This window comes from Leiobunum rupestre, chromosome 2, assembly GCF_980474605.1.
Source record: "Leiobunum rupestre chromosome 2, qqLeiRupe1.1.hap1, whole genome shotgun sequence".
NCBI classification, from domain to species: domain Eukaryota; kingdom Metazoa; phylum Arthropoda; class Arachnida; order Opiliones; family Sclerosomatidae; genus Leiobunum; species Leiobunum rupestre.
Window position 1 is genome coordinate 63,294,730 of NC_143385.1, and position 18,444 is coordinate 63,313,173.

General features: G+C 24.4%; 1 protein-coding gene across 1 annotated transcript in view; it reads right to left on the minus strand.

The window, feature by feature from the left end:
* Window positions 1-18,444, minus strand: part of Ccdc114 (Coiled-coil domain containing protein 114) — a 181,789-nt gene that overhangs the window by 83,573 nt on the left and 79,772 nt on the right. The window contains exon 4 of the mRNA XM_090167243.1: window positions 10,977-11,158. Within this exon, the coding sequence (XP_090023369.1) occupies window positions 10,977-11,158 (182 nt within the window). The remainder of the gene's footprint in view (window positions 1-10,976; window positions 11,159-18,444) is intronic.

Consider the following 18,444-nt stretch of genomic DNA (forward strand, 5'->3'; position numbering starts at 1 on the left):
AACCCGAAATGCAAACAGAGGAAATACCCCGATAAAATACAAACCAAACATTCTAATGTCTTTTAAACATTGTTTAACCAAAACTTTAGCCGTCTTTTAGTTCTTTGTTGGATATTTAGGCCTAACGCTGACACGAATACTCAGAGCAAACACGCCATTTCGCTTTTTTTTGGTCCGGCGCATCGTAGATGGCGCCAGAAATATACTCTCATGAAAAGACTAATTTTAATAAATTTCGTTTTTTGTTGACACTATTGTTGTCAACGGTAGAGTGGCATTTAAATATCTGTAAACTGGATCTCTGGATATAGAGGGATGATAATATATATATAGAAGGCCTTTCATTTAGCTTCGTCGCTGTCGGTTCTATCTAGTGGGACTCGAAGTTAAAGGTAAAAGGTTAATTAAATAATTGAATAAAAAAATGACGAGTTATATTAATATTAATTGAAAATGAAGAATTAAAATAACATATAATTAAAGTGAAGAATTAAATTAATATTAATTCAAAATGAAGAATTAAAATAACATATAATTAAAGTGAAGAATTAAATTATTATTAAATTAAAATGAAATAATGGATAAAAATAATATTAAATTAAAATAAAATAAAATGAAATAAAATAAAGAATAAAAATAATATTAATTGAAAATAGAAAAAATAATATTAAATTAAAATTTAGAAAAAAATAATATTAATAGAAAATAGAAAAAATAATATTAAATTAAAATTTAGAAAAAAATAATATTATTTGAAAATAAAAAAAATAATATTAAATTAAAATTTAGAAAAAAATAATATTATTTGAAAATAGAAAAAATATTCAAATAAACTGAAGAATTATATAAATATTAATATTATTATTAATTTAGAATGAAAAATTATATAAATATTAATATTAATATTAATTGAGAATGAAAAATTATATAAATATTAATATTAAAATTAATTGAGAATGAAGAATTATATAAATATTAAGATTAATTGAAAAGGAAAAATTATATAAATATTAAAATTAATTGAAAATGAAGAATTATTTTAATATTAATATTAATTGAAAATGAATTATTTAAATATTAATATTAATTGAAAATGAAGTTATATAAATATTAATATTAATTGAAAATGAAGAATTATATAAATATTAATATTAATTGAAAATGAAGAATTATATAAATATTAATATTAATTGAAAATGAAAAATTATTTAAATATTAATATTAATTGAAAATGAAGTTATATTAATATTAATATTAATTGAAAATGAAGAATTATATTAATATTAATTGAAAATGAATAATTATATAAATATTAATATTAATTGAAAAGGAAAAATTATATAAATATTAAAATTAATTGAAAATGAAGAATTATTTTAATATTAATATTAATTGAAAATTAATTATTTAAATATTAATATTAATTGAAAATGAAGTTATATAAATATTAATATTAATTGAAAATGAAGAATTATATAAATATTAATATTAATTGAAAATGAAGAATTATATAAATATTAATATTAATTGAAAATTAAAAACTATTTAAATATTAATATTAATTGAAAATGAAGAATTATATTAATATTAATTGAAAATGAAGAATTATATTAATATTAATTGAAAATGAAGAATTATATTAATATTAATTGAAAATGAAGAATTATATTAATATTAATTGAAAATGAATAATTATATAAATATTAATATTAATTGAAAATGAAGAATTATATAAATATTAATATTAATTGAAAATGAAGAATTATATAAATATTAATATTAATTGAAAATGAAGAATTATATAAATATTAATATTAATTGAAAATGAAGAATTATATAAATATTAATATTAATTGAAAATGAAAAATTATTTAAATATTAATATTAATTGAAAATGAAGTTATATTAATATTAATATTAATTGAAAATGAAGAATTATATTAATATTAATTGAAAATGAATAATTATATAAATATTAATATTAATTGAAAAGGAAAAATTATATAAATATTAAAATTAATTGAAAATGAAGAATTATTTTAATATTAATATTAATTGAAAATGAATTATTTAAATATTAATATTAATTGAAAATGAAGTTATATAAATATTAATATTAATTGAAAATGAAGAATTATATAAATATTAATAATAATATTAATTGAGAATGAAGAATTATATAAATATTAATATTAATTGAAAATTAAAAATTATTTAAATATTAATATTAATTGAAAATGAAGTTATATAAATATTAATATTAATTGAAAATGAAGAATTATATTAATATTAATTGAAAATGAAGAATTATATTAATATTAATTGAAAATGAATAATTATATAAATATTAATATTAATTGAAAATGAAGAATTATATAAATATTAATATTAATTGAAAATGAAGAATTATATAAATATTAATATTAATTGAAAATGAAGAATTATATAAATATTAATATTAATTGAAAATGAATTATTTAAATATTAATATTAATTGGAAATGAAGTTATATAAATATTAATATTAATTGAAAATGAAGAATTATATAAATATTAATATTAATTGAAAATGAAGAATTATATAAATATTAATATTAATTGAAAATGAAAAATTATTTAAATATTAATATTAATTGAAAATGAAGTTATATTAATATTAATATTAATTGAAAATGAAGAATTATATTAATATTAATTGAAAATGAATAATTATATAAATATTAATATTAATTGAAAAGGAAAAATTATATAAATATTAAAATTAATTGAAAATGAAGAATTATTTTAATATTAATATTAATTGAAAATGAATTATTTAAATATTAATATTAATTGAAAATGAAGTTATATAAATATTAATATTAATTGAAAATGAAGAATTATATAAATATTAATATTAATTGAAAATGAAGAATTATATAAATATTAATATTAATTGAAAATTAAAAATTATTTAAATATTAATATTAATTGAAAATGAAGTTATATAAATATTAATATTAATTGAAAATGAAGAATTATATTAATATTAATTGAAAATGAAGAATTATATTAATATTAATTGAAAATGAAGAATTATATTAATATTAATTGAAAATGAATAATTATATAAATATTAATATTAATTGAAAATGAAGAATTATATAAATATTAATATTAATTGAAAATGAAGAATTATATAAATATTAATATTAATTGAAAATGAAGAATTATATAAATATTAATATTAATTGAAAATGAAAAATTATTTAAATATTAATATTAATTGAAAATGAAGTTATATTAATATTAATATTAATTGAAAATGAAGAATTATATTAATATTAATTGAAAATGAATAATTATATAAATATTAATATTAATTGAAAAGGAAAAATTATATAAATATTAAAATTAATTGAAAATGAAGAATTATTTTAATATTAATATTAATTGAAAATGAATTATTTAAATATTAATATTAATTGAAAATGAAGTTATATAAATATTAATATTAATTGAAAATGAAGAATTATATAAATATTAATAATAATTGAAAATGAAGAATTATATAAATATTAATATTAATTGAAAATTAAAAATTATTTAAATATTAATATTAATTGAAAATGAAGTTATATAAATATTAATATTAATTGAAAATGAAGTTATATAAATATTAATATTAATTGAAAATGAAGAATTATATTAATATTAATTGAAAATGAAGAATTATATTAATATTAATTGAAAATGAATAATTATATAAATATTAATATTAATTGAAAATGAAGAATTATATAAATATTAATATTAATTGAAAATGAAGAATTATATAAATATTAATATTAATTGAAAATGAAGAATTATATTAATATTAATATTAATATTAATTGAAAATGAAGAATTATATTAATATTAATATTAATATTAATTGAAAATGAAGAATTATATTAATATTAATATTAATATTAATATTAATTGAAAATGAATTATTTAAATATTAATATTAATTGAAAATGAAGTTATATAAATATTAATATTAATTGAAAAAGAAGAATTATATAAATATTAATATTAATTGAAAATGAAGTTATATAAATATTAATATTAATTGAAAAAGAAGAATTATATAAATATTAATATTAATTGAAAATGAAGAATTATATAAATATTAATATTAATTGAAAATGAAGAAATATATAAATATTAATATCAATTGAAAATGAAGAATTATATAAATATTAATATTAATTGAAAATGAAGAAATATATAAATATTAATATCAATTGTAAATGAAAATATTAATATTAATATTAATATTAATATTAATAGAAAATGAAAAATATTAATTGAAAATAGAAAAAATAATATTAAATTAAAATTTAGAAAAAAATAATATTATTTGAAAATAAAAAAAATAATATTAAATTAAAATTTAGAAAAAAATAATATTATTTGAAAATAGAAAAAATATTCAAATAAACTGAAGAATTATATAAATATTAATATTAATATTAATTGAGAATGAAAAATTATATAAATATTAATATTAATATTAATTGAGAATGAAGAATTATATAAATATTAAGATTAATTGAGAATGAAGAATTATATAAATATTAAGATTAATTGAAAATGAAAAATTATATAAATATTAAAATTAATTGAAAATGAAGAATTATTTTAATATTAATATTAATTGAAAATGAAGAATTATATAAATATTAATATTAATTGAAAATGAAGAATTATATAAATATTAATATTAATTGAAAATGAAGAATTATATTAATATTAATTGAAAATGAAGAATTATATTAATATTAATTGAAAATGAAGAATTATATTAATATTAATTGAAAATGAATAATTATATAAATATTAATATTAATTGAAAATGAAGAATTATATAAATATTAATATTAATTGAAAATGAAGAATTATATAAATATTAATATTAATTGAAAATGAAGAATTATATAAATATTAATATTAATTGAAAATGAAAAATTATTTAAATATTAATATTAATTGAAAATGAAGTTATATTAATATTAATATTAATTGAAAATGAAGAATTATATTAATATTAATTGAAAATGAATAATTATATAAATATTAATATTAATTGAAAAGGAAAAATTATATAAATATTAAAATTAATTGAAAATGAAGAATTATTTTAATATTAATATTAATTGAAAATGAATTATTTAAATATTAATATTAATTGAAAATGAAGTTATATAAATATTAATATTAATTGAAAATGAAGAATTATATAAATATTAATAATAATTGAAAATGAAGAATTATATAAATATTAATATTAATTGAAAATTAAAAATTATTTAAATATTAATATTAATTGAAAATGAAGTTATATAAATATTAATATTAATTGAAAATGAAGAATTATATTAATATTAATTGAAAATGAAGAATTATATTAATATTAATTGAAAATGAATAATTATATAAATATTAATATTAATTGAAAATGAAGAATTATATAAATATTAATATTAATTGAAAATGAAGAATTATATAAATATTAATATTAATTGAAAATGAAGAATTATATTAATATTAATATTAATATTAATTGAAAATGAAGAATTATATTAATATTAATATTAATATTAATTGAAAATGAAGAATTATATTAATATTAATATTAATATTAATTGAAAATGAATTATTTAAATATTAATATTAATTGAAAATGAAGTTATATAAATATTAATATTAATTGAAAAAGAAGAATTATATAAATATTAATATTAATTGAAAATGAAGTTATATAAATATTAATATTAATTGAAAAAGAAGAATTATATAAATATTAATATTAATTGAAAATGAAGAATTATATAAATATTAATATTAATTGAAAATGAAGAAATATATAAATATTAATATCAATTGAAAATGAAGAATTATATAAATATTAATATTAATTGAAAATGAAGAAATATATAAATATTAATATCAATTGTAAATGAAAATATTAATATTAATATTAATATTAATAGAAAATGAAAAATATTAATTGAAAATAGAAAAAATAATATTAAATTAAAATTTAGAAAAAAATAATATTATTTGAAAATAAAAAAAATAATATTAAATTAAAATTTAGAAAAAAATAATATTATTTGAAAATAGAAAAAATATTCAAATAAACTGAAGAATTATATAAATATTAATATTAATATTAATTGAGAATGAAAAATTATATAAATATTAATATTAATATTAATTGAGAATGAAGAATTATATAAATATTAAGATTAATTGAGAATGAAGAATTATATAAATATTAAGATTAATTGAAAATGAAAAATTATATAAATATTAAAATTAATTGAAAATGAAGAATTATTTTAATATTAATATTAATTGAAAATGAAGAATTATATAAATATTAATATTAATTGAAAATGAAGAATTATATAAATATTAATATTAATTGAAAATGAAGTTATATAAATATTAATATTAATTGAAAATGAAGAATTATATTAATATTAATTGAAAATGAATAATTATATAAATATTTATATTAATTGAAAATGAAGAATTATATAAATATTAATATTAATTGAAAATGAAGAATTATATTAATATTAATATTAATTGAAAATGAATTATTTAAATATTAATATTAATTGAAAATGAAGTTATATAAATATTAATATTAATTGAAAATGAAGAATTTTATAAATATTAATATTAATTGAAAATGAAGAATTATATAAATATTAATATTATTTGAAAATGAAGAAATATATAAATATTAATATCAATTGTAAATGAAAATATTAATATTAATATTAATATTAATATTAATAGAAAATGAAGAATTAAATTATTATTAAATTTAAATTAAGAATTAAATGCATATTAAATTTAAATTAGGAATTAAATGCATATTAAATTAAAATTTTGAATTAAATGCATATTAAATTAAAATTGAGAATAAATTTATTAAATTAAAATTGAGAATAAATTTATTAAATTAAAATTGAGAATAAATTTATTAAATTAAAATTGAGAATAAAATTATTAAATTAAAATTAAGAATAAAATTATTAAATTAAAATTGAAAATAAAATTTTTAAATTAAAATTGAAAATAAAATTTTTAAATTAAAATTGAGAATAAAATTATTAAAATAAAATTAAGAATTAAATGCATATTAATTTAAAATTAGGAATTAAATGCATATTAAACTAAAACTAAGAATTAATAGCAATGTTACATTAAAATTAAGAATTGATAGCAATATTTCATTAAAATTAAAAATTAAATGCATATTAAATTAAAATTTAAAATTAAATGCATATTAAATTAAAATTAAAAATTAAATGCATATTAAATTAAAATTAAAAAATAAATGCATATTAAATTAAAATTAAGAAATAAATTAATATAATTAAATTAAATTAGTACCAAAATTACGACTTAAACACCGGACGATATATTTTGAGCATGGGCAACTTGTTTTAAAAAAGGATGCGTATTTCCCGGGGCGAATATAAAGGCTAATTTCAAACCGAGACACAAACCAAAAAAATTAACGTCCTCCCATTTCCCGCCGAGATTCAGGAAAGTGAAGATGACTCCACCCACAATCATCCGCCACCAAAAGACATTTTTATCTTTGATGGGGTGGGGGTCGGGAAAAGGGGAAGGCACTCTTGATTACAGCTACTTTATTTTTTGGTTTTCTCTGAGTTTTAAGCTTAAATTGGTTAAGCCTTGGAAAGGGATTCGGCACGTTTCACAATTGGTGGAAATTTCAACCATTTGAGAGAGCTTAGTTTATAATTTCTCGAGGTTTTTGGTTTACTGTTTAAATGTCCAGTTTGGATCCGCTACATAATTGACAAAGGGAGAAGATCCATTAGAGGTAAATTTTTAAAACAACCGAAGTCTTACCAGATGGCGCTAGCTGTCTGATAAATACAAATTTTAAATTAAAGGCTGTGCACAAATTACGTAACACTAAATATTTTGGACATACAGCCTCCTCATCGTACAGAAGATTTGCAATAAGCCATTTCAGTGTAGTTGGTGTCACCTAGGAGCAACAAACCCAAGGAGAACGCCACTAGTCTTTAAACACGCTAACGCAGTGTTGTGTACAAATCTCATTGGACGAGCCTTTACGCTGAACGTTTTACGGGCAGGGGGAAGACAATTTCCGAATTTTCTCCCTTGCGACGGCAGCAGGCGCTAATGCGTCTAACCAATGAAAAATGTACACAAGAAAATGTATGTCTTTTGACGGGTTGCGTTCTCCTTGTGTGGGGTGCTGTGTTTGTTGCTCCTAGCTGCCACGTAGCGGCCAACGCAAGAAGTTAATAATCTGCTAGGTTTTTGTCTGGCACTATAAACTGAAAACGCTAATTTGAAAGATCCCCCACACCGGAAATGACGTCACAAATATTCAGCCCCCCTCAATTATAACAGCACTATAAACCTTTAATTGTTTAAACAAAATTCAAAATTAAACCTATATAGTTAATGTTCTACCTCTAGGAAACTAATACTATCATAATCGATAAAAACAATTACTTAATTGTTTGTGTTACCACGGCCAACTTTGATCTCTCGCGCTACAGCGGCCAACCCATTCGTTGAAATTCCGTGAGCAAGCGAACAGCGCGTGATCAAAGTTGGCCGTGGTGTTACTTAAAATTTGAATAAAAAATAAAAAAATGTTTTCTAAAAAAAATACATAGAAAATCTGAGCAAACTAAAATGTGAAATAGTAATTAAATTTAATTTAATTCTAGATTGCCTATAGCTGATAAAAGTAAAATATCCGGTAATTGTACAGTAAAAGAGTCATTAATTGTTTAAAAATCCATAAATTCAATAAAATAAAAAAATCCGATTAAAAACAAAAAATGATTGATTTGATTTTGATTAAAAAAATCAATTAAGCGCCAACCCTGCTTAAAATAGTTGGTAGTTTAGTTGTAGTTACGACACGTGACGTCACATTACAGCGAATTCTCCTCTGTAACATTTAGTAAAGATTGTACCTTACCCCCCTTACTGCATTAAGTAATTTGTGAACAACACCTTATATTTAATTTGCCAACGATATTAAATAGGCCTATATTAAATTTTTGATTGTTTCTTTTTTTATGAAAAATATTTTTTTAGTTGAACTTTTAATAATTATTATTTAAAATAGTCTAAGTTCTTTTTAGTAATAAATCAGTATGGCTTTACATCCCGTCAAATTGGCGCCATCTAGATTAAATAAAAAGCATTAAAATCGAACCTCTAAGGGCCGCGCTTTAAATGTTTGTTTCCCTGTAAGGATATTGGATTTCCTTTCGCAGGATTCATTCTACTACCGTTTACAGCTGACTAAGAAAGATCAACAAAAACCAAATTGATAACTTTGCATAAAATATTTTCTTTTGAAATTTAAAGCAAGTGGCGGTTCGACGTAAAGTAGCTCTTTTTCAATAGAGGTCGGTAGCGTCGAAATCAAAAAGGCGGTACTTATAGGTACCCCTCGCATTGATTGGATCGTTTATAAATTTATCAATAACATAAATTACAGCAATTATAAACAATATTTTACATGGGATATATAATTTAGGTAAAAGCCCACTAAATAGAGTATAAGTTGTCTAACTATAATGCTCTACAATGGCTCTCTGACGACGTTATCATTTTTCTATTTTGAATTTTAGCTTCCTTTGCCATAAATAGATTCATGGCCGTCTCTAACAACAGGGGTATTTTCATTATACAGGTGGCAATGATAGGGCCGCCACTTGCTTTAATAATAAGTTTCTTCGTCGTTTTGCTAAGATCAAAGTGAAGTATCGTTTTGCAAAAACTAAAAATATTTTCTTTTGATATTTACTAATAAGTTTCTTTGTCGTTTGGCTAAGATCAAAGTGTAGTACCTTTTCGCATCAGCTGGGCTTTATTAGGGCCCCTTTGACATTGCTCTAGGTTCGTCTCGGGGCCCCTTTACCTTAAGGTAGGTTCCGGGCCCCTAAGCTTTAGCCTATTAGATAATCCGCCAGTAAAATCGTGTTTCTTATTAAGGGGGAAGAATACGGTAAAAGCCTCTTTTTCGTTCAAGCTGAACGTTTCTGTTTTAACAATTACATAATTGAATTATATTTTTCTTATTAGGATGAACCTTTCTCTAGTGCTTGAAATAATTTTGATAATTCTAATATTAATAGTTAACGAGATATAAGGTCCTAACTAAAGGGTAGTTTGGGCGCTTGCCCAACTTGTTTAGCTCCGGGGGTCCGAATTAAAACGGAATAACTTAATTACTTTTAAATTTAAAATTGTCAAACTTATTTTAAGCACTAAAAAAAGGCTGTTTTACACTTAAATATTAATTTTATAAGTTAAAATACAAAATTAAAAGAGTTCAGCTTGAAATAGCGCGAAAGTAGACAATGACCACCGTAGTCTTCCCCCTTAAAGACAGAATATTTAAACGTTGACTACGTTATGATAAAGGCCCGTGCAAGATTCCCGACAAAACGGCGACAATAAGCGGGATCCAGAGACGAGTGGGCCTAGTGGCCAGAATTAATTCGATAAAATTTCGCGTGCACGTGCCTTTATAATAACGTAGGCAATTATTTAAAAAAACCCTATTTCAATATTAGTTTGTCAAAAAGTCTTTAAAAATTAGGTTATAATTCACAATCACACCTAACACTAACTCCGAGCAGAAATAGGCAATTTCGTTAAATTGCACCTTCTAAAATTGAAAAATATTGGAAAATATAACGATAGGATGGCTCGACGTCGTATAGTTTGTAAAGTACCTCATTTTGAAGCATATTGGGCGACGTTTCAAACACAAAAGAAAGCTTGTTGAACTATAGATTAAACACCAAATTGCTTGGCATTTTTCTATGGATCTTTTAACAAGATATTTTCCCCTGAAGAAGAAAGTGTAATCCAAAAAATTCCGAAAAGTGGAAATACCTTTGTTCGTAGGCCGTCGTGGCTTTGTTAATCAACATTTTCGTTTCTTTCTTTTTGGCCGTCAAAGTTTTCTCGAGGCTTTTGTAGATGGAGCTGAATTGCTCCCTGTCTTTCAGAACTTGGTCTATTTGTTCCCGCAAGGAGACGTTGCTCGATAACAGTTTGTTGTATAATACTGTGGCCTGCGAATTAAAAAATGACACCTTGAGAAGAGATTAGCAAACATTTTTATTTGCGTTGTTAAACAAGTAAATAAGTCGCAGTTGGGGTGGTGGAGTGGTTAGCACTTTCACCTCGCAGCAAGAGGAGCCATGTTCGATCCCAGCTAGACGTCCCGAAGTGTAACCCACCGATTTTGTTCAAACTCGGCGGATGATGAAAAATCCTAAAGGGAATTTATACAATGGGCAACCGTTTTGCCATGGCAACGAAAAATGTTTTTGACAACAACAAATGGAAATTTTCCCATTGAAAATAACATGGGATTCTGACCGATTCCTAGGGAAAAATTTGAACAAATTTAAAAATTTCGAAAATGCCAAAAAAAAGAAAAAATAAATAAAAATTGACAATAAATATAAATATATTTGGCTAAAACTAATCATAGAAGTATATTTGGCTAAAACTAATCATAGAAATATATTTGGCTAAAACTAATCATAGAAGTATATTTGGCTAAAACTAATCATAGAAATATATTTGGCTAAAACTAATCATAGAAGTATATTTGGCTAAAACTAATCATAGAAATATATTTGGCTAAAACTAATCATAGACGTATATTTGGCTAAAACTAATCATAGAAATATATTTGGCTAAAACTAATCATAGAAGTATATTTGGCCAAAACTAATCATAGAAATATATTTGGCTAAAACTAATCATAGAAGTATATTTGGCTAAAACTAATCATAGAAATATATTTGGCTAAAACTAATCATAGAAATATATTTGGCTAAAACTAATCATAGAAGTATATTTGGCTAAAAGTAATCATAGAAATATATTTGGCTAAAACTAATCATAGAAGTATATTTGGCTAAAACTAATCATAGAAATATATTTGGCTAAAACTAATCATAGACGTATATTTGGCTAAAACTAATCATAGAAATATATTTGGCTAAAACTAATCATAGAAGTATATTTGGCCAAAACTAATCATAGAAATATATTTGGCTAAAACTAATCATAGAAGTATATTTGGCTAAAACTAATCATAGAAATATATTTGGCTAAAACTAATCATAGAAATATATTTGGCTAAAACTAATCATAGAAGTATATTTGGCTAAAAGTAATCATAGAAATATATTTGGCTAAAACTAATCATAGAAGTATATTTGGCTAAAACTAATCATAGAAATATATTTGGCTAAAACTAATCATAGAAGTATATTTGGCTAAAACTAATCATAGAAATATATTTGGCTAAAACTAATCATAGAAATATATTTGGCTAAAACTAATCATAGAAGTATATTTGGCTAAAACTAATCATAGAAGTATATTTGGCTAAAACTAATCATAGAAATATATTTGGCTAAAACTAATCATAGAAGTATATTTGGCTAAAACTAATCATAGAAGTATATTTGGCTAAAACTAATCATAGAAATATATTTGGCTAAAACTAATCATAGAAGTATATTTGGCTAAAACTAATCATAGAAATATATTTGGCTAAAACTAATCATAGAAATATATTTGGCTAAAACTAATCATAGAAGTATATTTGGCTAAAACTAATCATAGAAATATATTTGGCTAAAACTAATCATAGAAGTATATTTGGCTAAAACTAATCATAGAAGTATATTTGGCTAAAACTAATCATAGAAATATATTTGGCTAAAACTAATCATAGAAGTATATTTGGCTAAAACTAATCATAGAAATATATTTGGCTAAAACTAATCATAGAAATATATTTGGCTAAAACTAATCATAGAAGTATATTTGGCTAAAAGTAATCATAGAAATATATTTGGCTAAAACTAATCATAGAAGTATATTTGGCTAAAACTAATCATAGAAATATATTTGGCTAAAACTAATCATAGACGTATATTTGGCTAAAACTAATCATAGAAATATATTTGGCTAAAACTAATCATAGAAGTATATTTGGCCAAAACTAATCATAGAAATATATTTGGCTAAAACTAATCATAGAAGTATATTTGGCCAAAACTAATCATAGAAATATATTTGGCTAAAACTAATCATAGAAGTATATTTGGCTAAAACTAATCATAGAAATATATTTGGCTAAAACTAATCATAGAAATATATTTGGCTAAAACTAATCATAGAAATATATTTGGCTAAAACTAATCATAGAAGTATATTTGGTTAAAACTAATCATAGAAATATATTTGGCTAAAACTAATCATGGAAATATATTTGGCTAAAACTAATCATAAAAATAAAAATCGATTAAAACGCATCGTAGAAGTGAAATCAATCAATCCCATAATAAATATAAAATAAAAATTTATTAGACTCATCATAGAAATAAAAATCTATCTATACTGAAGATGGCGCTACACAACACTAGGGGTATTTCCGGCTTCTGTTTAATAAAGGTGCACGTTTGACACGTGACACCGAGCGTACGTCGCGACTCGCGCGCCTGTATTAAAGGGCAACGCAAGTGGTCATGCAGGGGGGGAACTATGTTTTCTTCAACAAGCCGTAAGTAGGTTTTCCAAAGATGATTTTATACAGCGCGAAAGCCTTATTCTCCTTGGTGTAGCCACGTGGCGCAATTTCGCTCTCATTCGCGAATTTTTCGATTTTCTTCGCTAAGTTAGCTCGCAATCAACGAACCCAGGAATTTAGGCCTAGCTCAATTTATTTATTATGGAGAAAAGAACTGGGTTAGTTTCCGAGAGTTGGACTTTGATATTTTCGATTTAACAATGTTTTGGAATAAAATTATTTGTGAATTGAATATTTTTAATAATGGAAGTTGAAACATTAGGCCTTGGACTCGGTAAATCTCTGCCGCTAGCCTCACATTGGATTAAGAAAATTCAACACCACACACACTCCTATATCCCGTCTCCCTTAACAATTTCCCTATCATTATACCCCGACAGAATATTTATCTTTTTTTATTACATTTATTTTGTAGAAGTTTAGGATCCGATTTGTCGGTAAGCACGGAGACTTCACTTTCCTCGGCTATTTTCGCGACTAAAGAATTAGAATGCATGGATTTTGCGTAAAAACCGCGAGAGGCGCATTTATACAAAATAAATTCGGCAAATATGGTTCTTCTTTTTTTACAGAGGGAAAGGCTATGGTAGATAGCGCATGCGCAGTCGTTCTTTTTATCTATAAGATAATTTACCCCCGGCATGGTCACTTGCGTTGCCCTTTAAACAGAAGAGTATGGTCGGAGTAAACACTCCTCATAGTAGAATTAAAAATGTATTAAGAGTCAACATAGAATTATAAATCTAGTAAAAGTCATCCCATAAATAAAAGTCTTGTAAACGTCATCACATAAATAAAAGTCTTGTAAACGTCATCACATAAATAAAAGTTCAGGGTTGGCTGGTGTAAACCACACTGGTTTAAACTATAATTGAAATCATAGTTTAAACTAAGTGCTTTTATTAAAAAACCAATGTTTTTTAAATAATTTTTTTTTATTTACTAAAAATTATTTCAAAATGATTGTACATTTTCCTACCGAAATGATTACATTTTTAAAACATTTGCAAAGTGACCACATTTCTTATAAATTCCTGAGGTTTTCTCATGCAGTATATAACCGGAAAACATTCCTATATTTCACTTAATTTTATCTACGGTTTATCGATTTTTGCTTATGGTTTTTCCTACATTTTCCTTTAATTCGCTTGAAAATTTCCTATTTTTTTTCTATAAAATTTTCGGAGACATTTTCCTGGTCACCCTGCATTTATACAAAATCAAAAATAAAATTAAATCAAAAACTTCGTACTCAAGTACAAAGAAAATAAAACAAAATTTGTTCAGAGATGGTGCAAGGTTTAATCTAGGCATATTTTTTAACTAATATTAATTTTTAGTTGTTTGGTAATATGTATGCACGGTTAAACAAAAGCGAAAAATAGATTAATAGTAAAATAAAGCAGTGTATTATTGTGTATAATAAAACCTGGTTTAAACCAAAATGGGTTTTAATTAAAAAAAATGTTTTTCCCCAATCCTGTAAAAGTCTAGAAAAAGCGGGGGTTTCGGGTTCCAGACCCCCCCTTGGGCCTACCTTTGACTGTAATAAATTTCCACCCCTTCTCGACCCCTCTTAACAAGTTAGCATTCACATAGTTCGACCCCCCCTTGACGAATTTCTGTATAGGCATACAATAGCAATATTGTAAATGAAATTTTACCACAATCAACAAAATACCGTTATTTGATTTATTTCTACGTATACAATCGTTTGATAAACATTTACCGATAAATGAGTAAGATTTTAACCAAAGTTTGCCAGATAAGTGAGCCTCCCTGGTTCAAGAAAAATCCCGCCAAAGCCGAGTCCTAGCAGTTAACGGAGTTAGTTTTTTATGGAAGCCCATCAATAAACAGCGCTAAGTAGAGAATTGAACCGGAAATATCCCCGTTTAATTTAGCCCCTAATAAAGCCAATCTGGTCAAATATAAAAGACACCCCAATAAAGAACATACCAAATACGGCCACTGAAAGTAAACACACCAAAGTCCGCCCCGAGAAAAAAACTAAGTTAGAAACGAAAAGCACGAGAAATGATACCGTAGGACTCGCGAGTAAATAAAAGAACAGCAAAACCAAATAACAAATATAAAGAGAGATGGCGCTGTACTAGGGGGGGGGGGAGAAGGGGTTAGCCGGACTGAGGCCTAGTTTCTTTACTTAATCAAGAACACCGAGTAATCTGTAGCTACTTCATCAACTCGCTACAAGTGGTCATAGAAAGGACCGTATTGCCCCCTGTCCTTACTTGGTAGTGTAGGTCGTATCGTAGGAAGGGGTTCGGTTTGCGTGCCGGTATATGAAGGGGGGAGTGTGGCCATAGCGTAGAGCGCGTAGCTGGTCTTAATTCGGGCGCGGATAAGTCTCGAAGCGGGATTAAAAGGACGAGATTCGATCTAGTCCCACGATTGAATGAGCTTTGCTCAGGGTCTAATACTTCTAATACCTTCCGCCCCTGGATTCTTCGCTTTTTTACACAGCTTTTTTTTCAACCGTCTGTTCGGAAGGGTTTTTTTTTGAGTGACGTCAACCGAATGATAAGGGTTGCGTTCGTATTGCTGAAATTCGTAGGTTTTTCAAAATACGGTTGGCACAAAAAAATGCTTTTGAATAATTGTTGCCTACGTTATTATCAAGGTCCTTGTAAGGGAAAAGATCTTCGACCCATTTCTGACATTTCATTTCGACAGTTCTGGCTACCAGGTTCCAGGCCCGTACTCAGCGAGGGGGCCAGAGGAGGCCCGGCCCTCTCGAAAATAATTTGTGCTACTCAAAAATCTGAGTGCCCCCTCGTGCCCCCTCAAAAGTATCATTGTGCCCCCTTAAAAGTATCAATGTAACCCCTTAAAACGTATCATTGTAACCCCTTAAAACGTATCATTGTAACCCCTTAAAACGTATCATTGTAACCCCTTAAAACGTAGCATTGTAACCCCTTAAAACGTATCATTGTAACCCCTTAAAACGTATCATTGTAACCCCTTAAAACGTATCATTGTAACCCCTTAAAACGTATCATTGTAACCCCTTAAAAGTACCATTATGCCCCCTTTAAAGTATCATTATGCTCCCTTTAAAGTATCATTATGCTACCTTAAAAGTATCATTATGCCCCCTTAAAAGTATCATTATGCTCCCTTAAAAGTATCATTATGCCCCCTTAAAAGTATCATTGTGCCCCCTTAAAAGTATCATTGTGCCCCCTTAAAAGTATCATTGTAACCCCTTAAAAAGTATCATTGTGCCCCCTTAAAAGTATCATTGTAAACCCTTAAACAGTATCATTGTGGCCCTTAAAAACTATCATTTTGACCCCTTAAAAAGTATCATTGTGCCCCTTAAAAAGTATCATTGTGCCCCCTTAAAAAGTATCATTTTGCCCCCTTAAAAAGTAACATTTTGCTCCTATAAAAAGTATCATTGTGCCCCCTTAAAAGTATCATTGTGCCCCCTTAAAAGTACCATTATGCCCCCTTAAAAGAATCATTGTGCCCCCTTAAAAAGTATCATTTTGCCCCCTTAAAAAGTATCATTATGCCCCCTTAAAAAGTATCAAAGTAAGTAAACAAAATCAATAAAAAATAGCATATTCACATATTATATTTAGTTAAGGCCATCTGTTAAAACTATATTATTTACTTTCGTTTACCTTGCTTTACTATATTACTATCACTTCCATTATTTATATCACACCGAAAATGTAACGCAACCCTGTTAATAAGTCGCTGGAAAACAGGGCTATCATACATTTTCGATGCGAAATAAATAATTTAGAACGAAAAATGCATGGCAACCCTGTTAAAATAGCGTCTGCTTCACCGTGATCCTCTAAGTCCAGGTATGGTCCGTATGTTGAAAAACGAGTTGAATTTAAATTAGAATAAAATTAATTAATTGTTTAAACTTAAATTTTAGTATTACTAGTGTAATTGGAATGATTAAAATTAATTGTTGTATGTATATGTTTAAAAATAATTCATTGTAAATGCTGTAAATAATATATTTTGATGTATTTGTGAAAGGCCCAATATCCTTTATTTTGTATTGCATTTCGAAATCATTGTAACAAGCTGGAGATGAAAAATGGCGACGTGGAATCCGGTGGTTTGGGTAAGGAAGGTTTCTGGGAATAGCCCGAAAGTTCCCCATCGGACTCTGCGCTCGCTTCTAATCCTACCCAGCTTGAGATAGATACCCTGGAACAAACACCTAAAATTCTACACCGTATGGATAAATTTGTGGTAAAACACAAAGAACGAAATGGCTACCAACTAAGGTGATTGGAAATTCAACTTCGATTTACGTTTTATAGCAATTTAATTTATATCTATTTAAATCACGTGTTCGAATAGCCTCATAGGTCTTCGAAACAAATTGATTTTTAAGGGTGCCCCCTTAGGAATTTGCTGGGCTAAAAAATCCAGGCTACGGGCCTTCCAGATTCTCTCGTATCGCGAACCCGTTGCCTACGTTGTTATCAAGACCCTTGCACGAGAAAGGTTTTTCGACCCATTTCTGGAATTTAACTTCGACAATACTGGCCACCAGGTTCTCTGGTATCGTGAACCTGTTACCTACGTTATTATCAAGGCCCTTTCACGGGAAAGGTTTTTCAACCCATTTCTGGAATTTAACTTCGACAATGCTAGCGAACACGTTGCCTACTGTTCCATTTTTGGATAATTTTAGTTTGACTAGTCTGGCCACCAGGCTAACTCGTATTGGGAACCCGTTGCCTA